Source organism: Theropithecus gelada, chromosome 11, assembly GCF_003255815.1.
Source record: "Theropithecus gelada isolate Dixy chromosome 11, Tgel_1.0, whole genome shotgun sequence".
Taxonomy (NCBI): Eukaryota; Metazoa; Chordata; class Mammalia; order Primates; family Cercopithecidae; genus Theropithecus; species Theropithecus gelada.
The window spans coordinates 70,267,291-70,293,573 of record NC_037679.1 but is presented as its reverse complement, the minus strand read 5'-3'; the positions used below and the strand labels follow the sequence as shown (position 1 = coordinate 70,293,573).

Below are 26,283 nucleotides of genomic sequence, written 5' to 3'. Positions count from 1 at the left end.
TTGCAATCTGGTTGTTAAACATAGCCATAAAACTAAATCATATAAACCTACAACTAAACAAATTTTGTTAAATATAAATGTAATACCACATGTGCGAACCTTGAGGACATAAAGCTTAGCCAAATAAGCCAGTCACAAAAGGACAAATACTGTATGATGCCACCTATAGGAGGTCCCTGGAGTAGTCAAATGCATAGGGACAGAAAGTAGAATGGCGGGTGCCAGGGGCTGGGGGAGAGGAATGGGGGGAATTCGTATTCAATGGGTAGAGGTTTCAGTTTTGCAAGATAAAAAGAGTTCTGGAGATGGATGGGGCTGGTTGTTGCATAACAGCATGAATGTACTTAACTCATTGAACTGTACACTTAAAAATGGTTAAGACGGTAAATTTTATGTTACATGTATTTTACCACAACACAAATTTGAAAAAAAGGCAATACATACTCAATGCTCATGACTTCCTAATTATTTGACTACATTCCACTGCTGTCTGTGCTCTGAGGATTTTTGCATCTATTGTGTATGTGCTGGAAATACTCTATAATAATGTTCTGCACATCTCTTCCCAGCCCCCTGTCAACGACATCATGTTTGCAGCTTGAAATTGGCCATGGTGGGAATATTTACACCACAGAAATGGGCAGATGCCACAGATCCGGGCTCCTCCCAGCCAGCCAGTTGTTCAGCATTTACCAGCACTCCCCTGGTTATTTCCACAGGTCTGTCTCTTCTGCTAGATGGTGAGTTTCAGGGCAGGGGCTCTCAAACCTGTGAATCACCAGAAGCTTTTACAATCCTGACGCTCAAGCCTCATGCCAGACCAAGAACACCCGCCACTGTGAGCTGGGACCCAGGTCTTGGTATTTTTTAAAACTTGCAGGGGATTCCACTGGGCAGCCAGGGTTGGAAGTCAGTGGGCTCTGAGGTCGAGTGTCTCAAACTTTCATGTGCCCCATAATCACCAGCAGACCTTGTTAAACTGCAGATCTTGGTTTTAGAGGTCTGGGACATGGAGGTAGGGGATGGAGACTGCACTTCTAAGGTACTTTCAGGCGATGTGGATGCTGCTGGCCTGGTGACCACACTGAGTAGTGAAAGATTCTAGAGAAAGACACTGCTGTAGGCAGCACACAGGCAGCCTCACACTCAGCTCTGGAACTCACCTGTGAGTCCTACTTTGGTTGGCAAATCTCTTTTTCCTTCCCCTTCTTCCCTCTCCCCCCTCCTCCCCTCCCCATTCCTCCCCTCCCCGTCCTCCCCTCCCCATTCCTCTCCTCCCTTCCTCTCCTGCTTCCTTCCTTCCCTCCCTCTCTGTCTCTCTTTTGAGATAGGGTCTTGCTCTGTCACCCAGGCTGGAGTCCAGTGGCATGATAATTGCTCACTGTTGCAGCCTCGACCTGGGCTCAAGCAATCCTCCCGTCTCAGCCTTTGGAGTAGCTGGAAATGATTTTATCTATCTATCTATCTATTTATTTATTTTTGAGACAGGGTCTCACTTTGTTATCCAGGCTGGAGCGCAGTGGCACGATCTCAGTTCACTGCAGCCTCGACCTCCTGGCCTCATGCATTCCTCCCACTTCAGGCCCCCTAGTAGCTGGGAGTACAGGCGTGCACCATCACGCTTGGCTAATTTTTTTGGAGAGATGGGGTTTCACTATGTTACCCAAGCTGGTCTTGAACTCCTGAGCCCAAGCAGTTGGCCTGCCTTGGCCTCCCAAAGTGTTAGGATTATAAGCGTGAGCCACTGTGTTTGGCCAAAAAAATTTTTTTTGTAGAGACCAAGCCTGGTCTCAACCTCCTGAGCTCAAACAATCCTTCCACCTTGGCCTCCCAAAGTGCTGGGCTTACAGGTGTGAGGCACCATACCCAGCTAGGCAAATTTCTTTCAACTGGGTGATCACATTGGTTCTTCACCCATTCCCCCAGGATAAACAAGGTAGATGTTATAAGAACCCATTTTATGGAACAGGAGATAGGCTAGAGAGAAAGTGACCTCACCCGGGCCTATCCTTCTCCTGGCTGTGTGACCTAAGGTGGGTTTCTCACTCTCTCTGGGCCTCATTCCTGCTGTTCAGGGCATCTGGGAGGTTTGATTGTGATATCGGATGTCTGAAGGTCTCTCGCAGGGCCCACCTCAGAGAGGACACCTACATCTAGAAAGGTTCCTTCTGTATCTAAATTTGGAGGTGTTGCTTCAGGGGACCCATTCTGACAATGAACCTAGGGGGTCACACAGTCCAGCCCTCTGCCTCTGAGCTAGGCCAAGAGCGGGGGCCCTTTCTGGGTGCAACTGCACTTTGCCTTTGTGGAGGCAGCAGTCAGCACCTCCACAATTAGTCAATACACCGGGGGATTATTTCAGAGTCATAATCATCTTAATTGTAATAATCATGGTAATCGCAGCCTCTGACACTGATCTAAGCTTTCTCTGCACCAGGCACTGTTCTACGCCTTTACATCTATTACCTCATCTGATCTTCACCTTCACCTATAAGGTGAAGTACCATTTGTACCTCTGTTCTCACTTGGTACAAAGATTGTCTATGGTGGTTTACTGGGGTCACCCTGCAGTGGCTTGCAAATCCCATTTTACGGATGACAATGAGTTCCATTTTACAGATGAAGACATCAAGGCACAGAGAAAAAGAAAAGTGCCCCAGTCACAAATTACAGTTGACCCTTGAACAACATAAGTTTGAACTGCGCAGGTCTGTTGACACACAGATTTTTTTTTTTTTTTTCAGCCAAATGCAATAAAAAACATAGTTTTTAAAGCCTGGCACAGTGGCTCACGCCTGTAATCCTAGCACTTTGGGAGGCCAAGGCAAGCGGATCACCTGAGGTCAGGAGTTCGAGACCAGCCTGGTCAACACAGTGAAGCCCCGTCTCTACTAAAAATACAAAAGTAGCCAGGCGTGGTGGCACAGGCCTGTAATCCCAGCTACTCAGGAGGCTGAGGCAGGAGAATCGCTTGAATATGGGAGGTGGAGGTTGCAGTGAGCTGAGATTGCAACAATGCACTCCAATCTGGGAGACAGAGTGGGACTCTGTCCCAAAAAAAATACACACACACACACACACACACACCATAGTTTTCACTGGATGTGAAACCTGCACATATGCAGAGCCAGGTTTTCCTATATGCAGGGGGACTTGCATGGTTTTGGGTGTGGGGCAGGTCTTGGAACCAATCCCCCATGTATTCAGAGGGATGACTGTAATAAGTAGCAAAGCTGGGATTTGAACCCAGGCAGTCTGATTCCAGAGCCACACTCTTAACCACTGTGCTATACTATCTTTTAGGTAACTCCTATGCATGACGTAAGTATGCATGTCCCTCACTGTACTTTTAGCTTAGAGACAGGGGCATACGTCTTGTTCCCTGCCTATCCCCAGGACACTGCACAGGGTCTGCATATAGTGGGGCTCCAGAAAGCATTTCTCAATGAGGAAATGGGTGGGCTGGTTCCTCTCTCCCATCCCCATATCCTGACCTTGTGAAACTCAACCATAACGTGATTGTCACTGGCGCTGTCTGGGAGTGTGTGGGTCCATCTGTCTCTCCCATGAGGTCGTGTATGCTGTGAGGACAGGAAAGGTATCTGGGGCCACCCGTTGCCACATCCCTGAAGCCTGGCACTCACCCTTGTAGACAACAGGTGCCAAATACATGCTGTGAAATGAAGGTCTCAGGAGGGAGGCAGGGGTGTGCTCTGGGGGGGCTCGTTGGAGGGGTGAGGGCATCCCTGGGGGTGTGCCCTCTAGGAAGACTCCATCACGGCCTGCCCCCAGCTGGCTGCCCTGGCTGGTTTTCCAACAAGAAAATGCAGGAGAAAGCCAGAGTGAGCAGGAGGGGGACACCAGGCTGCCCCAACCCTAGGAGCTACGAGGATTGAAGCCCAGTGGGAAGGCGGGATGTACGTCTGGAACCTTAGGTTTTGGAGAGAACAGAAAGAGTGTCCAGAGCTCAGCTGGCAGCAACACTGAATCACCATGATCCTCTCTACTCTGCAACAAGCTCTTGATCTGCACCGAATCCACCCAGCCTTCCTAGGCGGTAGGTCCCCATTTTACAGACAAGAAAACTGAGGTTCACTGAAGAACCTGGCAATCGGCAGCACTGCAATTTGAACCCGGCTCCAGGCGACTCTAAGCTTAAGTCACTTCTCCACTGCCACAGGCTCCAGATGAACGAGGAATCTGCACTCACCCTTTCACCCCCGGAATTAAGTGCTGCTCCTGACACACAGTGGGTACTCAAATTCTTCCTGAATGCATGAGTAAATAGTAATGTTTACCACCTTAGCCCCTGCATCTAGCACCACACCTGGCACCTAGTAGGTGCTCAACAAACATCTACTGACCAGATAAACGCAGGACTGCACGAGTGGCCACATGACCCACGCTGGTGTCGGTGGGGCTGTCGCAGTAGCTTCCATCTTGCATCTCCCACCTCCCAGGAAGCAGACGTGAGCACTGAGAGACACTGGGCCGACTGAGCCATGAGATGGATGCACGCCCAGCGGCCTTATCTCCCCACCGACTGGCCCCGCACGGCCTTCCATAATGCAGTCCATTAAAAGGCTTGTAAATTTTCATACACGAAAGCCTACCATGGCGTCGGCACAGACTAATTGTTGTTAAATGTGCGGGAATGTTACTGCCACGCGGCTGGAGCGATCACTCTTCCCAGCCCGGCCCAGACGCCAGCCCATTCCTCTGCAGGCGGAAAGCTTACAACATTCGCACAAGGCCAAAAAGCAATTCGTGTCAAAAAGATCAATAATATAAAAATAAAGCGCGAGAATTCTAGTTAAAGGGAATGTCATATAAATATGTGGTTCACGTCCATGACTCCAAGATTAAAAAAATCAATCAATATCGTTCTTTAGATGATGTTATTTCTAATGAGAAATACCCGGAACAACTGCAAATAACTGCTTAACTGGGGGGGGGAAAAGCATTAATAATTTACTTTATAAGGCATATAATACCGAATGAAAGAGAATTGCTGCTGGTTCTTAATTTGGTTGTAATATGGCATGACAGGTTCAATAATGCTTTGGTGGGTTCTTAATATTAAATTCGGAAGGACGTTCATTCAGTTTATCGTTAAGTTTTACCCCAAGCCGGGCAGGGCAGACTTCCAGAGGGGCAAGACTTGGTTATGGGCAGCCAAGGATGATGCACCATCAAAGCAACTATGTTATCAAAGAGGAAGGAGGATGGGGAGGCCGGGCGCGGTGGCTCACGCCTGTAATCCCAGCACTTTGGGAAGCAGAGGCAGGAGGATTGCTTGAGGCTAGGAGCTCGAGACCAGCCTGGCCAACATGGTGAAACCACGTCTCTTCAAAAAATACAAAAATTAGCTGGGTGTGGTGGTGCACTCCTGCAGTCCCAGCTACTTGGGAGGTTGAGGCACAAGAATTGCTTGAACCCAGGAGGCAGAGGTTGCAGTGAGCCAAGATTGCGCCACTGCACTCCGGCAGAGGAAAGAGGGCGGGTCATGTGTGTGCACATGTGCGTGTCGGGGGTAGTAGAGAGAATGGGAGGTCTTCTCATTATATCTGATGTGAGCTGCAAGCAACACTCCTGTTTATTGAGCACTTATTTTTTTTTAATTTTTTTTTTTGAGACGGAGTCTCGCGCTGTGTCACCCAGGCTGGAGTGCAGTGGCGCGATCTCGGCTCACTGCAAGCTCCGCCTCCCAGGTTCACGCCATTCTCCTGCCTCAGCCTCCGAGTAGCTGGGACTACAGGCGCCCCCCACCACGCCCGGCTAGTTTTTTGTATTTTTAGTAGAGACGGGGTTTCACCATGTTAGCCAGGATGGTCTCGATCTCCTGACCTCGTGATCCACCCGCCTCGGCCTCCCAAAGTGCTGGGATTACAGGCTTGAGCCACCGCGCCCGGCCTATTGATCACTTATTATGCACCAAGTTCTGGGCTGGATATGCAGACTTGGGCTCGAATCACAGCTCTTTGTATGCGGTGGGCTTTTCTGGCAGATCCTGCCTGAAAGAACAGTTCAGCAAAGAAACATCTAAAAGGCCTGGCCTGGCTGAGTGATGAGCTCCTTTCTGGCCCTAACCACCTGCAGATCTCCAGCTGGGCCCTAATCTAGAATCACCAGCCTCAGCTCCTTCTGCACCCCCAGATCCCTCAAGGGGCCCGTTTGGCCCTCTAAGCTGAGGTTCGCATCTTCTGCTCTCTGTTCAGCTGATGAATCGCTGTGTAAGCTCAGGCAAGCCACTTTACCTCTCTGAGCCCTGGTTTTACATCTATAAAAGGGGATGATACCAGCTCGGCCTCCCTGGCTGCGTTGCTGAGAGGAGGTGACACAAGAGGCATCCCCCTAAGTGATGGATAAACCTTGCCAGCCGGTGTCCCTGCCCGAGTTCCCACTCACTACCATGGGCTGCGGGCTGAGCCTCAGTCATCTCACCTGAGCAATGGGTAGGAGCAAAAACTTCATCATGGGGCTCATGGGAGGGATAAATGTGATATACCCAGTCTCAGCGCACCTGCTGGGAATGCCAACTCATGCTCACGAAGCATTCACCATGTGGTGGGCTTTGTTCTTGGGGCTTTTCAAGTATCAACTCATCGAGCACTCCCATCACTCCTATGAAATGGGTACTATTACCACCATTTAAAAACAGAGGACCAGCCCAGGCAACATGGTGAAACCCTATCTCTACAAAAAAATACAAAAATTAGCTGGGTGTGGTGTTGTGCACCTATAGTCCCAGCTACTTGGGAGGCTGAGGTGGGAGGATCGCTTGAGCCCGGGAGGCGGAGGTTGCAGTGAGATGTGATTGCACCAATGCACTCCAGCCTGGGAGACAGAGCAAGTCTGTCTCAAAAAAACAAAAACAAAACCAAAAAACAAAACAAAACAAAACAACAACAACAAAAAAAAACAGTAAAAGCAGAGGAAAGTGAAAGCCACAGAAGTTATGTGCCTTGCCCGAGGTCACACAGCCAGGAAGCAGACGAGCTAAAATGAAAGCCTGAGTCAATTTGGCTCCAAAAGCCACAGTTGCCCCTACTGCTCATCCCCCAGGGTGGCCTCACCAGCCAGCAAGGCCACTGCTCCCTGTGGCCTCCCCTGCTCCCTGTGGCCTCCCCTACTGTCAGAACTGCACACGTCTAATATCTGTTGTGGTTCTAAGGGGGCCCTGTTTACAAAGGGATAGTCATACCAGTGCCAGGAGCACCAGGGTAAAGGGTAGTTTAGGGAGTGAGAGAATTATGCCATCAAAGACAGCTGGAAGAGCAAATAATGTCAAAAGGCAAAAAAAAAAAAAAAAAAAAAAAAAGCCCTGTAATTAAATTTCAGCTCAAACGGAAGAGCAAGAGTTTGCAGGCAGACGCGGAGCAGAAGCGGGGCACAGAAACCAAAGAAGGATGCAGCACATGGGGCTGGTGGGGCTCGGGGCCAGAGTAGGGAGGGACGTGCACATCTCGGGTGATCTCAGCTGTGAGGAAATCCTCCCCTCCCCTCTCAGGAAGCCTGGCTGCGAGCACAGGTGCTGACCCACCAGAAAGGTCTTCTCCTAGGTTAGGACTATCCTTCCCCACCCACGATTGTCTTGGTGGGAAAAGCAGAAAAACCTCAGTGTCTCAGAAAGCATCTGGGCCTGGGGCAGGAAGGATGGAGAAATGATCTCTCCTCTCGGTCATCTCTGAGAGACCAGGGCCCCCATATTATCAGATTAGTGGCCAGAGGGATCCTGTTAAAACCTGAGTAAGAGCTGGACACTCCTCTGCTCTAAAGCCTCCCATGACTCCCACCTTATTCAGAGTTGCAGTCAAAGTCCTTACAGTAGTCTCGAGCCACTAGCTTTAGGCAGATGCATAAAAACAGATGATGCTAAGCACCAGTGAATGCGAGGGGCTCCAGGGTTGATGGAGGGCTGGGGTGGTCAGGGAGGGTTCCCTGCTCCCCAGGACCTGATATTTGAAAGGAGCTCATCCAGCAAAGAGATGGTGCAGGGAAGAGCATTTCAGGCAGAGGGTATGGCAAGCACTGACACCCTGAGGTGTGAATGAACCAAGTGCTCACAGTCAGATGGCAGTTGGGGCTGCAGTCATCTGATGGCTCAACTGGGTTGGACGTCCACCATGGCCCCTGACTCCAGTCTGGTACCTCAGCAGACTGGCCTCTCCTCCATGTACTGTCTTATCCCTCAGACTCTCTCCATGCAGGCTGGGCTTCTCACACAGGGTGGTCTCCAGGTAGTCACACTTCTCACATAAAGGATGGGTTTGGAGAGGTGTGGTGGGGAGAGCCAGCAGGAAGGCTAAAGGCTACACTGGATCATGGCACAGTGTCACCTCCGCCATGTTCTACTGGTCAAAGTAGGCACAGGAGCAGATTCAAAGTATGGAGACACAGACTCCATCTCTTGGCGGGGAATGCAGGGACACATGGCAGATGTGCATGGGATGGAGACACTGCCGTTGCTGTCATGGGGGCAGGGTGTCAATGTGAAGTGCAGCAAACAAGTAGAACCTCTGGGATGGAACCGATGGCCTCCCTTGGGCTCCTGGATATTATTTCAGAATCACAGGGACTCGGTTCCTATAGACATTTTTTCTTTTTCTTTCTTTAAAGGATTCCATGTGGAATCCTAGGGACATCCTTGAGGGCAGGGATGGTGTCTCACCATCTTTGGATCTGCAACAGTCCTCACACAGAGCCCGGGACACAGAAGGTTCTCCACAAGGATCTGTTGAGCGGACCTGCATGGTGCCAACAGAAGGGTAGCCTTGTCTTCTTTGGGAAGTCCTTCTTCTGGGTACTGCAAAAATGCTTGCTCTCCCTCATACCAAGAGGGGTCGAGGTGACCACTGAGTTGTGACCATCACTGGGCTAGCATCTAGAACCCTGCCTAGTATGCAGCAGCTACTCAATAAATGCTTGTTGCGGTGAATAAACGATTACATGGACTCAACTGATGATCTAATGCATCTTTGACCCTCTCTCTAAGCACCTAGAAGATGATCATGCCACACGAATTTCCCCAGACCCTGAGTTGTTAGAGAGAGAACATTCTCAGTCCCACGCAACCATGCACGCCCACCATGTTGGCAACAAGTGACTCACTGGCCACTTGACACACAGAATGTCACGAATCTCATGCAATTGTACAAGCTGACCCTATTTATAGATGAGGAAACAGTGGCTCAGAGACATAAAGTCACTCACCAAGGTCACATAAGCTTGTCAGTGTTAGGGTGGGGTTCAGACCTTGGGTGTCTAACCTCCCCTGGGTGTCAGAGGCCAGGTCGGCCCACTTGGTCCCCAAACTACTGTGTTTCTTTTTTTTTTTTTGAGACGGAGTCTCGCTCTGTGGCCCAGGCTGGAGTGCAGTGACCGGATCTCAGCTCACTGCAAGCTCCGCCTCCCGGGTTCATGCCATTCTCCTGCCTCAGCCTCCCGAGTAGCTGGGACTACAGGCGCCCGCCACCTCGCCCGGCTAGTTTTTTGTACTTTTTAGTAGAGACGGGGTTTCACCATGTTAGCCAGGATGGTCTCGATCTCCTGACCTCGTGATCCACCCGTTTCAGCCTCCCAAAGTGCTGGGATTACAGGCTTGAGCCACCGCGCCCGGCCCCAACTACTGCGTTTCAATCAGGCCCAAGTGAATGTCTCTGTTCCAATCCAACCCAAAAGGTTTTCCACCATACAGGCCACATTCCCTTCATGATGGAAGAAAAAGGCGGCAGAGAAAAAGAAAATCTCAAGCTGGGCCGGTGCACACACGCTTCAGAAAAGTTTCACCTCTGAGTTAGCATAACAAAACTTTTAATTTAGATGTTTTCATGTCTCCCTCCAAGTAAAAATAAGTTTAAAATAATGACTGTAATAAATGAAGGTAATTAATTGTAGTTTGTTCCTTTACTGTCTAGTCAGCTTAATTTTACCTTTTCAACTAATAATGAGAAAATAATTTTTGTGCTCGGAGGGTTAATGATATGTAACTGCGAGAACTGCTAATTGCATGTTGCAATCCATCCATCAACAACCCCATCTGTGCGACTTGATTATGTTTGCTAAATTATTGCTTTGAATTATCTTTCATAAAGCAACTTTTATAATTAGCGAGGCTTTCGTCTTGCTCTTTTCTCTGTACGCAAGGATATTCAAACTTTGGCCATTTCAAGCTGTCTCCATTAAGCCACCTTCTCCGGCTGTCTTTGTTTCCCTGAACAGGAGAAATCAAAACTGTCCTTTAAGCAATCAAGGCAGACAGAGAAGCTTCCTTGATTCACAGCAGGGCAAATTCACTTCCTCTCCGCCCCCTCCCACCGGCACAAGCGGGTGCACGCGCGCACACAAACACACACACACATACACAGAAAGAAAGAAAAGATAGATCCACACATATATAATATAAAAAGATAAGAAGTATGCCCAGATTCTGAACACGCCAGGGCTGGTGAAGCAAAATTCAGGAATAACATGGTATCTTTTTTCAACATGGTATATTTCATGGTATATACCATGAAACTGAACATGGTATAGTTCAAGGAAAGGCCTGCACTGGGAAGAAGGAATGACGGGTGTGATACTCAGCCCTGGCATTTTATGGGCTAGTTTATGTGACTTGGGATGGTGTTTGCCCCAGAGAATATTTCCAGGAGGTGATTAATACCCACTTGGGAATCGCAGCGCCAGCCCAGAGCCCAGTGGATTGCGAGAGGAGAGCGGCATAAAGGATGAGGCCTCATTAAAAAAATTAAAATGAAAATCAAATTTGGATTATAAACGGCCTGTGCATGTGCAGCTTTTTCTGGACGAAGAAGATGCTTTTTATTAACACCTTCCTTTGGCGGCGTCTCTCCCCTGAGGCGCAAGGAGGACACAGAGGCCACGATGGCTTAGTCAATAGATCATGAGAAAAGCAGCGGTTTCAGGAATAAAATTCCAGACAAATGTAGTCTTCTTGGTACATTAAAGGGACGATGGAAAGCCCTCTTAAGAAAATTAACAAAGTTCTTTAAGGTCTCCAGCTATTAAAGCAGCATCTATTCAATGTGTCACATGGGTTTTGAAAACGAGAATTCTGCTATGTCTTTCCTTTTGGCCTAAGACTTTCTCTGTCCCAGTATTTATTGAGCACCAACCGTGTGCCAGACCCTGGGACTGTCTCCATGCTGCTAAAGTTTTTGAATCCTTTCTCCTTTTTTAAGAGACCAGGTCTCGCTCTGTTGCCCATACTAGAAAGAAGTGGTATAATCATAGCTTACTACAGCCTTGAACTCCTGGCCTCAAGTGATCCTCCCACCTCAGCCTCCTGAGTAGCTGGGACTACAGGCACGAGCCACCATGCCCAGCTAATTTAAAAATTTTTTTGTAGAGATGGGGTCTCATTATGTTGCCCACGCTGGTCTCAAACTCCTGGCCCCAGGTGATCCTCCCACCTTAGCCTCCCAAAGTGCTGGGATTACAGGCATGAGTGACCGCACCTGGCTTCTAAATCCTTATTGTTAGCCTCATTTGGCTGAGGAGGAAAGCTGAAGTCCAGAGAGGTTAAGGAACTTCCCCAAGGCCACACAGCTGGTTTAGGAGCAGAGCTGAGGTTTTGACCAGGCCTGAGTCAGATCTGCATGTATTTTCTACCATGCTGCAGTCAGGTCTTCTCCCAAACATCACCCAAACCTAACGTTTCTCCTATTGAAAAGCTAACATAAGTCATACCCACCTCCTATAGGAAAAAAACAAACAAACCCTGGAACCCTTCTTTGAGATAAAAAGCCTTCAACACCTAGTTAGGAAAGTGGCAGATGGCTGCTCAGGCACACTAGAGACCCAGTAAACCTGTATTGGAGGTCACTGCTTATAGGAATAATAAAATATCCAAGACTTCTCATATGCAAGGCAGTATTTTAAGCACTTCATCCATGCTAACTTTGTTCTTCCTCAATCTCACCCTGTGAAATATGTATATATATACATTTTTTCTTTTGAGACAGTCTTGCTCTGTTGCCCAGGCTGGAATGCAGTGGTGTGATCTTGGCTCACTGCAACCTCCGCCTTCTGGGTTCAAGCGATTCTCCTGTCTCAGACTCCCGGGTAATTGGAATTACAGGTGCCCGCCACCACACCTGGCTAATTTTTGTATTTTTAGTAGAGTTGGGGTTCCACTATGTTGGCCAGGCTGGTCTCAAACTCCTGATCTGAAGTGATCTACCCTCCTCGGCCTTCCAAAGTGCTGGGATTACAGGGGTGAGCCACTGCCTGGCCTGAAATATGTATAATTAGTATCTCATTTTACAGATGAGGAAATGGAGGCACAGAAAGGTTAAGTAGCTCACCTCAAATCACACAGCTAGTAAGTGGGAGAGGTGGGATGCCAACCCAGGCTGACTCCAGCATCTGTGCTCTTCACCTGCTAACAGCTCTTCGTGTGTCAGACATTATATTAAACCCTTTCCCTGCATTAGATCTCAGTTAATCCTCAAAACAACATGAAAAGACTTGCCAGTGTCTTTATACTCCCATTTAACAGATAGGGAAAACTGAGGTTCTAAGAGGCCAATGGAAGCTCTGTTCACACCAACTCAAGCAAGGAAACAGTTGAGAAAGTGATGCGCTCTACAAACAGCTCAATGCCTGTCTTTAGATTGGGCAGAGGGATCAGTTGCTATAGGTAGCTTGTGTGCTGAGCGGCTCTCCTAGGACTAGGAGTTGGTAGATGGGAACCTCTATTTTTTTTTTTTGTAACACAAAGTCATGAAAACCCCCATTCCTAACATTATTGGTCTTTCTGGTTGTTTTCTTCCCAGCCCAGGCACCTCGCAACCAAATGAATCAATACCGGATGGCCCTATAAATAAATAAGCACATCAGTCAACTCGGTAATAAAATGAAAGGATGAAAAATATGGAAATCAGCGACATTTGTGTAAATCCAGTTATTGTTTACTTTAATATTGCCTTATGTGCTTATGTGGTTCCAAAGAGACATATTTAAAGTAATGTGGCGCTTGGTGGATGACAGACTTAAAATGCATCCTCTCTGGTGAGCTCCGAGTGTGGCCAATCCTTCTGGGGTCCTGCCTGAGCCCCGGAAAGCCTGAGAAGAGCCCCCTCAAGATGGAACGCTTTAGAAATCCCTGGACCCGCATGATTCCAGTCTTTTCTTGGCCTGCCTCCTGTGCCAGCCAGCCAAATGGACATTATCATACTCTTGGTTACGAAGGCAAGCAAAGAGGAGAAATGGGGGCGGTTCACCCTGATCACAGGGCTTCCATAAAGCAAGATAAATTATTTACCGAGGACAGCAAAGGAACTAGGGCTCAGCGGGTTGGCAGGAACGAATGCGGACAATGTCACTTTTATACTCAAACAGTGGGCTGGTGCAAAGAATTTCTGGTTGGGCTGGTAACTGTGTGGACTTATCTGCAAGGCTGCCTCAGAGAATCAAAGAAGAGCAGAATGCCAAGAGAGGGCAAAGGTCATCTCGTACCAATATCTGATTTTAAAGATAGGAAACCAAGCCTGGAAGGTGAGGTAGGTTTGTTCAAGGTCATAGATTTTTCTTAAATTTTATTTTTTATTGTTTTAGAGACGGGGTCTCACTCTGTCACCCACGTTGGTGTGCAGTGGTAGGATCATGGCTCACTGCAGCCTCAACGTGACGGGTTTAAGCAGTCCTCCCACCTCAGCCTCCAGAGTAGCTGGGACTACAGGCACGTGCCACCATGACTAGCTAATTTTTAATTTTTTTGTAGAGATAGCGTTCTTGTTATGCTGCCCAGGCTGGTCTTGAACTTCTGGCCTCAAGTGATCCTCCCACTTCAGCCTCCCAAAGCACTGGGATTACAGGTGTGAGCCACTGTGTATGCCCCAAGGTCACAGATCTTACATGTAGCAGAGCCAGTGTAAGGTTGGGCAAAGTCTAGGGAGAGGGAGATTTCTTGGAATCAGACTTGAATTCTGTCAAACTGAACAGAGAACCAATTCTTATCACTACACCATTGGGATGGGACACCAGAGGGAAGGGCAGTTTGCAATGGGGACAGGGAAGCTTCTCCAAAGCTTCTGGAGGCTGCTGGCCCCCTTGGGCAACTCTAGGTGGGACAGGAGGGGGAGCCATGGGGGGCACTTTTCTGACATGTTGTGGGCCCTGGGTCTTACCTCAGCTTGGAAGCTTTTTAATACAGGAGCCACCATCTCTCTGATTTCCTGAAAAAGAGATCAGCAAAGAGTTCACTACAGTGCCAGGTGGGACGCCCCCATGGCCCCTGCTTGTAGCTCGCTGCTGTCCCTGGCTCAGCATTTCCCAAGCATGTCCCGTGGGGCCTGAACTCCATTGGATTTCACAAGGGACACACACAAATAGGGGTACCAAGCCACACCAGACTGGGAAATGTCAAGTCCAAGGGGTTTCTTTCCTGCAGGACTTTCTGGAGTCTTTCATAATGCATGCAGGGAATTTCCAGAAGACAAAGGAAGTGGCATTTCTCAAATGGGTTTGATCACAGAATGGTCTTTTATGCAAAATGTCTTGTGAGACAGGTAGTCCATCCCAGGTCACACTTTGGGGTGGGGTGGAGGCTGGAGAGGTAACCTGAATTCTCCATGCTTAGCACTACATGGAAGTCCTTCCTTAAAAACCTTCTGCCCTTCAAGGTGTTGCCCGGGGCAGCCTCCTTCAGGTTTCCGTGACCCTACCCTGTAGCCACCTCTCCAGTGAAGACTGCCTTTTGCATTTTAGCAATGCCACTTGTGTACTTGACTCTCCTTCCTCACCGGAATGTGCAGTTTCTGCAGTCTAGGCTGGGTCTCTACCCCATTTGAGCTGTGCAGATGTTTGAGGAACTCTATGGAAGTGGGCTGTCTTCAGAGGAGAAGTTTGTCCCAGTCACCCTGAGCCTCCTATTTCCAGACCCTAATTTCCTGGCTTTCATGAATGACCTGAGGATCCCAGCAACTTGGGCTAGCCTGGCAAACTCCTACGTATTCTTCTCCCTGGCACATAAGAGGGAAGCCTTAAGAACCACGTGTCCTGAGACTCCAAACCTAATCCTCCAGTTTCCTGTGAGATCTGCTGGTGTGACTCCCCCATCACAATCAGCCACAGCTACCAGTAATCCCCATGGGAGGCACTGAGGGACTAGACAATGTGGGGAGGGGGTGCCCCAGACAGCACAGGAAAGGAAGAGATGGGCTGAAGACTTATGGGCAGGTAAAGAATAAAACCCTTCATTATGCAAATAATAATGTGTTGCTTCCGCCCCTGATTCTGGATCCCTGGGGCTTTCCTGAGCCACTGATTGATAGACTGATGTATGTCGGGGACCTTCAGAGGAGACACAGGCCTAGTAGACTTGACCATAAGGGGCCATGGGTGCAAGGCTGAGCCATGGAGAAGGAAACTTCTGAGAATCTGGGTCACAGGTGGTGAACTCAAATGCCCACCAGGCCAGGCAGGAAGCAACTACAAGGGAGGCTGGGACAATGCAAGCCCCACCAATGAAGTGACGTGCTCTGCTCTAGCTGATGACGGTAGCATGAGCACGGAACCTCTGGGTTGCACAAGCTACCAAATATTCTCAAAAGACACCGGAAATCCAATTTTTAGGTGAAATCATCTGAGATGCTAAATATTGGCAACTCACCATAAAGTTCAAAAGACTTTACAGACTAAATAAAAATGTGATGGCGGGAGACCTCTGGTCCATGTTCAGGAAACATTAGTTCTGGATGGGACCTCTCAGAAACCATCTCTCCAGTTCCTTGAGTTTACAGAAGGGGAAACTGAGGCCCCAAGAGGGGCTGGCCTGCTCAAGGTCACACAGCAAGTGAATGGTGCAGCTAGAATTTGAACCCAGGTCACTGGACTCCCCAAGCAGGACCTTTTCACAGGCCCACACTCAAGTATCTGAGCACTCTGCGAGGGACAGGCTTGGTGGGACTTCGTGCTAATACCGCCCATTTCTAGAAGCACGCCGCCTCGTCTGCTTCACGGCTGGGGGACGCCCAGCACAGGCGCGAGCAGGAGGTGAGCTGGGCACCAGCCAGAGGAGCTCTTAAATAAAGCCTCGGCGTGACTTTCTCCATCAGGAGAGACTGGCTCCAAAAAGGAGAATTTTCAGAGGCACAACTATAATAGGAATGGAAACTTATTCCTCCTAATTACATAATTGCATAATTATGCAGTATTAAAATTATGTAAGCTGAACTCAGAGGCTTAAAACATGGCCTGGATTTCCCTCATCACCTGGGGGCTCCCACATGGCCTCAGAAGAAAGTCAGTTGGGCTAGGAGAAGGAGGATGAGACAGAGGGTCTAAGCTGACTAGAGAGAGGGCATGTGCAGCTGTGAAGATGTGGGGCGGATTCAGCTCTGCTTCCTGGAGTCAAAAGAGAGTCAAAGGTAACCTCATTCTGGGGAGAAAAACTAGTTTCTAGACCAAGCTGAGCTCTGTTCTAAAAGGCGAAGGAAGGGTTCTCAGCATCACTGGTGCCTTCTTGGCTCTTGGAGTCAAACCAAAGGCCTGGCTTGACTTTTCTGAAGCCACAACATGGGAGAGGCTTTTAGACCTGAGATTCATGCCCCTTCTCCACGTAGACACTCTCTTCCTTCCAGACTTGCTCCATGGACAAATTCTAGCTAGATCCTAGTCCCTTCTCTTGCCTTGAAGAACCAAAGACATTTATGACTTGTGTGAGAAGGATTTTGCAGCTAAGAGGCTGAGGTGGACCTGAGGCTTCTCCGCTCTGTGCTCATATGGCCTGATCCCTAGCTGGGTTTGCCTCTTCCCTGTCTTCCCATGTTCCCTTCCCTGAACAGCGAGATGGCAACAGGATCCCCCACCAATCCCGGTATCAGACTGGCAGAGTGTAACTGGTGGAATCCAAGTCTCCCATCTGAACGCCAAACTCTGCCCCACCTTCCTGCAGCACACCTGAGCAGGTAAGGACAGATGTTAACCTTCTGCTGACCAGAAGGAAACACAGTTGGCTTTGGGGAGATCCGGCCGCAGAGATCCCTGATGTCTGTTCCCTGTCACAGCCCTGATGTGCCACATCCTTTTCATATAGAGTCAGAGGGCTTTATTTTCCCTATTTGTGTTTATTCTCATCATTTGTTTTGTAATTTGAGAAGCAATAGGGGGGCCTGTGAGAGGAGGGAAAAGAATTCACACATCCAGGGCTGGTAAAGAATAGAAACTTGTCTGTTCTAGTCCGTTCCTTGGGGGACTCTTACATTGCTGGGGGCTAGTCATTCTCTGTCCCCTACCAAGCTCCCTGCAATGGCTGCTAGAAAAGGCATAGCTGGTTGCTGGGACTGCAAGGGAGGCGGTGAAGGGGAAGAATAAGGTACACGTACAGGGGGTGAGAGGCCGAGTTTCAGAGATGATGAGCGCCAGCAGGCCCCGAGAGGGTGTTAGAGAGTCGACGGCTGCCTTCTTCCAGACGCCAATGGGAAAGCAAAATAAAATCAAGAACTCTAAGGCACACTGTCTTTGCCAGCAAGGCCAGGCATTTGACTTGGATATGAATGTGGGGGGAAAATGGACGTTTCACAGCACCCTCGAAAAACAATGACGTTGATGGAGAAACGCCCCGCCCCCCCTTCAGTCGGCACTGTTAAGCACCGCTAGGCCAAGAAACCCCGAAAGGTTGGGGGCTGTCATTTTTCTTTGTGGCTAATTAGCTTCTTTTCTTGTTAGTCACTTACATCTAGTTTTCAAAATATAGTTTGAATGGAGAGAAATCTGCATTCCTACTGAGTTAATTCTATAACAGCAAATATACCATACCTCAGGTACATTTTTCTTAAATTCCCGGCGGAGTTCAATTAAATGTTTATGAGAATGTTCACTCTCCTCCTGCCGTGCAGACAGCTCAGAAGCGACGGAATTAAGCTCCTTCTGGAACAATAAAAAAAAAAAAAAAAAGGAGAGAGAGAAAAGAAAAAGATTTTTTTTCTTTATTCCTTTTTAACCATTGTACAAAACAGCATTCTGAACAAGTTTTCTTAACTTACAAAGCTGAGAAAAGACAGGATATTGACTCCTGGCACAAATAAATAATTTACAAAACTGGGATGCAACTGAAAAAAAATCCAGGACGGCTTTTTTTGCTCATTGGAAGTCAGGCCAGATCAATAATCTTCTATAAAGTTGGGTGGAGTTGGTTTTTTTTCTTTTTTCATCTCTTCCCCCACCCCCTGCCCCACCTCTTAAATTTCCAAAGGAGTGATGGCATAAGCTTGTCAGTAACTGTAGAAAACATCTCCAAACCATGTCAAAATAGTAAAGTGCGGCATATTGTATGGGCATATTATAGTGGAAGAAAGTGCTGTCGACAGCTTTCATATATCAGAGGTGGGAACGGCTCCAACTATGACTTACTTACACTTAAAGGTTCATAAATACGCCTTTTAAGATATAGATGGCTTTTTAATTTCAGTAGATTTTGGAAAAATGAAGGTGCCAATAAGAAGTAAGCTGACCTTTTGTGTATCTCGCAGTAAATCATTTAAGGTTCACTTCAAGTCTAAGAAATATTTCATTGAAGACTCCTGGATTCAGAAGAAATGGATTGGAAGGCGCTTTGTTGGCTTATATGCAAGGAAGGTATCAGACCAGGTTTTTATAGGATGTACCAGCGAGGGAAAGAGAGAGAGGGATGGAAGGGGGGATGCTCCGGTTCACACACATCACAGACAATGTCTGCTGGTCGTGCATGTATATTTGATCACCCCTCTTGAAGCTTTCTTCACTTTAATGGTGGCAGTTTCACAAGGGGAGTACAATTCACCATGAGTTGTCGTGGATTTCATTTGCATAATTCAAGAAATGCTCTGTTTATGTGGTCGGCTGCTTCCTTGCACCATCCCGAGATGGGCTTTTTTTCTGGACCATAACTCGAGGAGCATTTCTGTATATATCACCCGATTATATTTGCAGCAATCAAGCCCCATAATTTCCTAAATCCGGTGATGCAATAAATTTCTGCAATCAGATTTATTAAAAACACACACGCAGATGCGGGAGTGTATTTCTAGGGTGAACTCTTTAATCTAACATATGTATGATGAGGCCCAGCACCGTGTTGAAAGACCCCATTTGTCATCACTAATACACATTCATCTTGCACACACAATGAAACACTTTTGCCATTAGATAATGAAATAAAAGTACTATTAACCCACTGCAAATCCTTTTCCCTCTAAGAGACGAAATGCATGGTAATTGTCTTATATCATGTCTCAGAGTCACTAAATCTGCTCAATAGCAGCTCACCAGAGCACCATAAACCTGGCACCCCAAGCTGGGAAGAGTGTCCCTGGCCTATGGATTTCTTTGTAGAAATCCAACAAGGAACTTCTATTTCTGGAGAAATGTCTAACTTCTTTAGAAAATTATGAGACTAGAAGGGAGAAGGTGGAGGCACCAAAGTAGCTTTGAAATAGAGGTGAGGGCCAGGTGCAGTGGCTCATGCCTGTCATCTCAGCACTTTGGGAGGCCAAGAGTTTGAGACCAGCCTGGGCAACATAGTGGCCTCCTCTCTACAAAAAAATAGAACAACAAGCTTGTCGTGGTGGCACTGCACCTACAGTCCCAGCTACTTGGGAGGCTGAGATGGGAGGACTGCTTGAGCTCAGGAGGTCAAGGCTGTAGTGAGCTGCGATGGTGCCACTGCACTCCAGCCTGGGTGACACAGAGACCCTGTCTCTATGTTGGGGGTGGGAGGAGCGGAAACAGGTGCTCTCCAAGGTGCTGAAAGCAATTCTTGCCAAAGCACAGGGTACTCCCACTTGAAGGTACATGGGGGCTTCCAGTTTAAAAGCCCGGTTTATACCAGGATTAAGCCAGGTGAGGAACAAGGTGTTATGAGCAAAAAGGGGGAATTCTGGTTTATCATCACTTAAAACTAATCACAGTTTCTAATAAAGAAACTACAACTGATCACAACCAAAATATCCAGTGACAGGAGAGATCAGTGTTTGTAGCAATATACAAAGGTAGAAAAAAACCCAACTGGTTGGCACGGCCATGTGGACAGAATCTCACTTGGCAGGACAGAAAAAAACTAGAGTGCCATGGTCAATTTGAGTTGCAGCAGCGTACTCTCAGCTCTTTTTAGTTTTTCTCTTCTCTCTTGAAGACAAAGATGTGATTTTTACATTGCTGCAGGACAAACAGAACTGGAACATGGGTTTACAGCTCTCCATCTTGGATTATTGTGTGTCTGACACTATGTTCTTTGAGACGGAGTCTCACTCTGTTGCCCAGGCTGGAGTGCAGTGGCGAGATCTCGGCTCACTGCAAGCTTCACCTCCCAGGTTCATGCCATTCTCCTGCCTCAGCCTCCCGAGTAGCTGGGACTACAAGCACCTGCCACCATGCCCAGCTAATTTTTTGTATTTTTAGTAGAGATGGGGTTTCACCATGTTAGCTAGGATGGTCTCGATCTCCTGACCTCGTGATCCACGCACCTCGGCCTCCCAAAGTGCTGGGATTACCGGCATGAGCCACCGCACCCGGCCGTGTCTGACACTATGTTCTTATTGCAGGGACACTGGTGCCTTCCCATAACACAGCAACCAATGTACCTGGTGGGGGTGGACTTTGACTCCTCATTAAAAACATCCAGCCCAGGTTCTGAAAGGAAATTGCAGAGCAGGATAAGTCTAACCACCTGATGTGTTATCACAGACAATTATGCCTGACTCCCTCCACCTGCACCTCTCAGGCTGCTGGTGGGTGCAAATCTGACAGACAGGATGTCTGCTGTGTCCACACTGCAGAAAGAACCAAGCCAGGGAAGGCAGGGGGACATCACCAGGACCCTCACTCTGACCCCACCACAAGCCCAGCCCTTGGTATCTTTCCTCGAGCAGACGAAGTCACTGACATCCACGTTCTTCTCAATTTTGCCTAAATCTATGCTTGTCCTTCAACCCTGAATTCTTGCCACAGTTCACTGGTAAACACACTAACACCAATAATAATAATAGTAAATAGTCATAACTACCATTTATGGAAAGCTTACATGTACCAGGCACTATGCCTAAGTTCCTAACATACATCATGTCAGGGAGCAAACATATTAATGTGTCTGTATGGTGATTCAAGCAGGGGCTTGGAAATATATTACAGTCAATTCTAATAACCGAGGTGTGGATTATCTCCTTGGTGGATTATAAAGGCAAATTTTTAATGCCCTTCTCTTCAGTGGGCTTCTGCTCCGCTTCTCCATCAGCTGGGGGGTGTTCAGGGCACTTGTTTTAAATGATATGGATGTGTAAAGCTTCAAGTGTTCAATAAATGTTGTCTTTTTTTTTTTTTTTTTGAGACAGGTCTCACTCTTGTCACCTAGACTGGAGTGCAGTAGTGCAATCACAGCTCATTGCAGCCTTGACCTCCCAGGCTCAAATGACCTTTCCACCTCAGCCTCCCTAGTAGCTGTGACTATAGGCATGTGCCATCATGCCCAGCTAATTTTTGCATTTTTTTGGGGTAGAGACAGGGTTTCACCATGTTGCCAGGCTGGTCTCAAACTGGGCTCAAGCAATCCACCTGCTGTGGCCTCCCAAAGTGTTGGGATTACAGGTGTGAGCCACCATGCCTGGCCTTGGCTGATATTAATCTTATGCTTAGATAAACTGAGAGCTAAGAAAACACCTCACCAGATCAATGATTTCAAGAATTCTGGATTTCACAGCTCAGTAAAAATTCTGCTTTAAAAAGAAAGGAAGACTGGTAGAGTATTGCCAAATGTTACTGTATCAAGCAAAGACATTAAAAACCACTCCCTCCCACCCTAAAAGAAAGGATATTTGAATATCAGCAAAGCAAGAGGGCCAATGACAGCATCGGCACGGGTCTTTCATAATACACACAGCTAAAATTAAAAAGCTCATGGCATTATATCTATTTTGAAGGAATGGAAAAAAATTCTATCACAAACATAAACCAGCACTGGTCTAAAGCTGCGTTTTAGAAAGCATGTCTGAACCACCACACACACAGCTTTGGTAATCCAACAGAAGTCAGGATCTCCTACCCAGCCCCTGCTGGCCCCACCAACCCCCCCCCAGCCCTGGGGGAGCCATGATTAACACAGCCCCAGACTTTGGGCCAGGCCCAGGCAGGGAGGAGACTCATCTGATTAACCGGCCATCAGCAGCAGACAGACAGCCCGGAGCCCGGCGCAGACCATTCAAATAATGATCATCATAAACAGCCCATTTGCAACTAAAAAGAAATAATTTTAATGAGCCTGAAGCAGATGATAGATGCAGCTGAGGCTCGGGCCAATATGCAGAGAGAAAGGAGGCCGGGGCTGAGCTGCACCCCGTACCGGGCGCTGCAGGAGAAGCCGGGGGCTTGGAGGAAGGGGCTCTTCTGATGGGATCTGCAGCACCCCCTGGAAGTGCCCACTGCCCAGCGAGAGCCCCTGTCTCTGAGAGGGTTTGCCACTGGTGTGCTGAACAGTCTTGGGACTTAGTCCTCCAAGGCACTCAGAACATATGAGCTAGAAGGAATCCTCAAGGTTGCTCAGGTCACTGCTGTCCAAACTTTGACCACTCATGTCCCTCTGTGTGAATTTTGCCATATTGATATAGCATCTAAAATATGATTATTTAATATTTTTCTTCAAAGGGACTCCTATGGTTCTCTTTTTGAGATATGGATCACTTTAAGTTCCATAGTTCAATGTTAAGCTCAGTGAATTAAATTTTTTTTTTTTTTTTTTTAGATAAGGTCTTGCTTTGTCTCCCAGGCTGGACTGCAGTGGCATGATCACAGCTCACCGCAGCCTTGACCTCCCAGGCTCAGGTGACCCTCCCACAGCATCCTGGGTAGCTGGGACTACAGGCATGTGCTACTATGCCTGGCTAGTTTTTATTTTTTTTGTAGAGATGGGGGTCTCGCCATGTTGCCCAGGTTGGTCTCGAACTCCTGAGCTCAAGCGAAAGCTTAGTGAATGGTTTACACCTGAGTAACCACTACCCAGTTCAAGATGTAGAGCATTCACGTTCCTAGGGCCTCTGAAAACTCCCTAGTACTCTCTCCTTGTCAGTACCCCTTAAAAGTAACCATGATTTGGACCTTGACATCATAGACACATTTTTTCTATTCCTGACTTTTACCTAATGACTCCTTCCCTTTTTTTTTAAACCTAAATAAGTGCATTTGAAAAGGACACTTTCTTGTCACTAGAGAATTGTGTACCATAATCAGATGGTAGCCATTAAAACAGAAGTATAACCAAAAACAAATCATTGCTGCCTGTGTTTGTTATAAAAGGTTAGCAAGTGCTGGAGAGGTGTTAAAGGTAATGCAGTCCCCTACAGAGACTTTCTGCTTGTTGGAATGAAGAAGGGTGGAAGAGATAAGGGAGAACTGTTCTTCAGAACCCAAGTCAATCCCTCCTAACCCTGGCTCTACTGAATGCTTACAATTTCATGTCCCATCAGTGGGATGTGTCCCACACTTCAGTAAACATGAATCATATCTGAGTCTCCCATTTAAAGATGAGAAAACGGAGGCACAGATAGTTTTGGTTACCCAACCACATCACACATGGTTAAGAGGTTGGATTTTCTCAGAGGGGAGGGTGGGTCTTGGCTAGGGAAGGAGAATGCTTCCCTAGCATTCTCAATTTGTCCGGGTTTCCCCAACCAGGAGGATTGGGAATCTTACAAGAACACTTAGTTTTTAAAGAAATTTCACACCTGATCCCAAAGTGTCAGCTATATAAAAAGCCTTGGGCTAGAATTTGCATTCCTATGAGGGGAACACATGTTGAGATACAACCTGAGATCCTGCCTACCTGTGCCCATATTCTTCTCAGCTCCAAGGACACCTCACACTCAGACATATCCCCCTAGGGCCAACTCCGAGAAGAAACCTCCTAAAAAGTGAGTGTTGCGAGCTGGGTTTAAGGAATTGAGGACCTCAGCTGTTACTAGGCTTTAAAGAGATCCCATGAAGAGAAACAATCTCTTTATCAATATGTCCCTCCTGGCTTAAAACCTGGCCTAGGACAATCTCCTCACTCCTGGGTGTCCCTGGGTCCCTCCCACTTCCCCCTCTCCTTGTTTCCTTCCCAGCCAGACCAAATTCCGTGCAGAAACCCAAATGCACCAGAATCTTCTGACTCCATGGTTCCACAGTCTCCTTTCCCTCAGCTCGGATGAGCTCATTCTGTCTTTGTGGTTGATCTTACTCATCTCTTTGTGTCTCAGCTTAAATGTCTCCTCTTCCATAAAGGCTTCCCAGACACCCCTCAAGTTAGGTGTCTGCTTTGAGCCCCTGTTAACTCTTTCTGATATTTGCCACCAGATTTTTTTAAGCCCTAGAACTTTTATCTTCAAATGAAACTTTACACAGAAGTTCCTTATAGGAAACAATAGCTCATAGTCAACATTTCTTGAGTGTCTATTATTACCTATATACTAATATTTATTGAGTGCACTAAGCACTTTATGTACATTATCTCTTGTAAGGATATGTATGTGAAGTGAAGGTCAAGATTCCAGGCCAGGCTTCAGAAGCCAAGATGAGCAGTGATTATGACTTCCAATACAGTCACCGATTCCCCAAATCCAAACAGGAGCTCTGCTTTCACCTTACTACAGGGAGATGCAACCGAAGACGTTGGACCCCATCTATCCACCCACTCATCTACCCATCCACTCATCCATCAACGCATTCATGGTCTCTGATGTGCTAGGCATTTGATAAAGGGGATGGCAATGATAAGCCAGATATAGCCTGAATCCTCCAAGAGCTCAGAAACCAAAACAGACAAGCTTGGGTGTAAGTAATTTTGGCGAAAGGTGACAAAGGCCATCATGCAGAGACATTATCTTTAGTGCAGGCTTGGAGAAGAGTGAAACCCTAACATGTCTTTTGTATTGCCTTTGGGTGGGTATGGAAACTGATCAGGCAAAGAAGAGGCAGAGCTTTAATCTACCTCTTCTAATTAAATCATAGTGTGGTCCCAACTTGGGCAGGGGCTGCCAGTAACCACTGAAGTGCTAACCAGGCTGGAAGCCCTTTATGCAACATCCATCCAACTACCAAACCACCATCCATTTATCCATTCATCCAATCATACATCTATCTACCCAACTAACCATCCATTTATCCATTCATCCAGTCATACATCTACCCATCCAACCACCATCCATTTATCCATTCATCCAATCATACATCTATCTACCCAACCAACCATCCATTTATCCATTCATCCATTCATCCGGTCATACATCTACCCATCCAACCACCATCCATTTATGCATTCATCCAATCATACATCTATCTACCCAACCATCCATTTTCATCCAGTCATACATCTACCCATCTAACCAACCATCCCTTTATCCATTCATCTAATCACACATCTACCCACCCACCCAACCACATCCATTTATCCAACAGTTCATCATCTAGAAAAGGATCATCCATTCATCTATTCATCCAACTGATCTTGTCCAGAATCCATGTACCCAATCACTCAAGCAGTCATCCATCTGTTATCTAACTCCATTCAATCATCCATTCCAACCAATCACTGGTCCAATTCTGTGTCAGGCACAGTGCTAGGTACTGGTATATAGAAACCAACCAATGCAGTCCCTGTCCTTGAGGAGTTCACAGTACAGTGTGGTAGACAGAGAGAGCCATTCTAATGCTATGTGCCAACATACACTATGAGCAGTACAAAAACAGTATGACAGGAACACAGAGAGCAAGGTGACTTACTGTGATTGGAAAAAAAGAGTTGCCAAGATAGGAGCATCTGACTTGGTCTGGAAGGATGAAGAATTTGTCAGATAAAGAAGCCAAGCAACCCAGGCAGAGGAAATGGGAATGCTGCAAAAGCCCTTACTTTTTTTTCTGAGATAGGGTTTTGCTTTGTAGTCCAGCCTGGCGTGCAGCAGCACAATCCTGGTTCATTGCAACTTCAACCTCCCATGCCCAAGCGATGCTCCCTTCTCAGCCTCCCAAGTAGCTGGGGCCACGGGTGCAAACCACCACACCCAGCTAATCTATTTTTTGTAAAGACAGGGCCTTGTTATGTTGCTCAGGCTGGCCTCAAACTGCTGGGCTCAAGCAATCCTTCTGCCTCGGCCTCCCAAACTGCTTGGATTACAGGCGTGCACCAACTACACTTGGCCTGGTCTTCCTATTCTTGTCTTGAGTTTTCTTCTCCTTAACACATATGACTACCAAATACATTGTGTATTTTACTTCTTTACTAAAATGAAAGCTCCATGAGAACAAGATATCTTCAGTGCC

The 26,283-nt window shown here is 47.4% G+C and overlaps 1 protein-coding gene across 1 annotated transcript in view; it reads right to left on the bottom strand.

The window, feature by feature from the left end:
- Positions 1-26,283, bottom strand: part of CUX2 (cut like homeobox 2) — a 323,139-nt gene that overhangs the window by 122,284 nt on the left and 174,572 nt on the right. Inside the window, exons 2-3 of the mRNA XM_025402227.1 lie at positions 17,782-17,892; positions 14,151-14,198 (exon numbers count right to left, since the gene is read on the bottom strand). Coding sequence (XP_025258012.1) covers positions 14,151-14,198; positions 17,782-17,892 — 159 coding nt within the window. The remainder of the gene's footprint in view (positions 1-14,150; positions 14,199-17,781; positions 17,893-26,283) is intronic.